The sequence below is a fragment of the Neophocaena asiaeorientalis genome, unplaced genomic scaffold (genome assembly GCF_003031525.2).
Source record: "Neophocaena asiaeorientalis asiaeorientalis breed wild unplaced genomic scaffold, Neophocaena_asiaeorientalis_V1.1 scaffold263, whole genome shotgun sequence".
Taxonomy (NCBI): domain Eukaryota; kingdom Metazoa; phylum Chordata; class Mammalia; order Artiodactyla; family Phocoenidae; genus Neophocaena; species Neophocaena asiaeorientalis.
The window spans coordinates 1,297,721-1,298,158 of NW_020175015.1; the positions used below are offsets into that span (position 1 = coordinate 1,297,721).

The 438-nt window shown below is 55.0% G+C and overlaps 1 protein-coding gene across 1 annotated transcript in view; it reads left to right on the forward strand.

Moving 5' to 3' along the window:
• The first annotated feature begins 355 nt into the window (after window positions 1–355).
• Window positions 356–438, forward strand: part of LIPT2 (lipoyl(octanoyl) transferase 2) — a 4,157-nt gene continuing 4,074 nt past the window's right edge. The window contains 1 exon segment of the mRNA XM_024761997.1: window positions 356–437. Coding sequence (XP_024617765.1) covers window positions 356–437 — 82 coding nt within the window.

The window sequence follows — 438 nt, forward strand, 5'->3', positions numbered from 1 at the left end:
TATCAGTATTTGAAATAACCTTATTTATTTAACGCTTTAATACTTGCTTATTGCCTGCTGTAAGAATGTAAGCTTCCCAGGGCAGATCTTTTTCTTTTTCCATACAATGTACACTACTGTATCAAGAACCTAGGGCAGAGCCTGCAGAACACAAGCAGGCCCTCAATACTGGTTGTTGGAATGAACGAATGAAAAGAGACACACCTTGCCCTAGGTATCGTACAGTCTCTCTCAACAGCCAGTAACAAGCACTTGAGGGCGGAGACTCCGGACAAGTCCCCGAGTCCCCGCCCTTCCCAGCACGCCCCCAGGCGCAGGCAGGAGGCGGGGCCCCGCAGACGCCGCGGCCCGCGCAATGCGGCAACCGGCGGTACGGCTGCTGTGGCTGAGTCAGGTGCCGTATGCCGAGCTGCTGGCGCTGCAGGAGCGCTGGCTGCG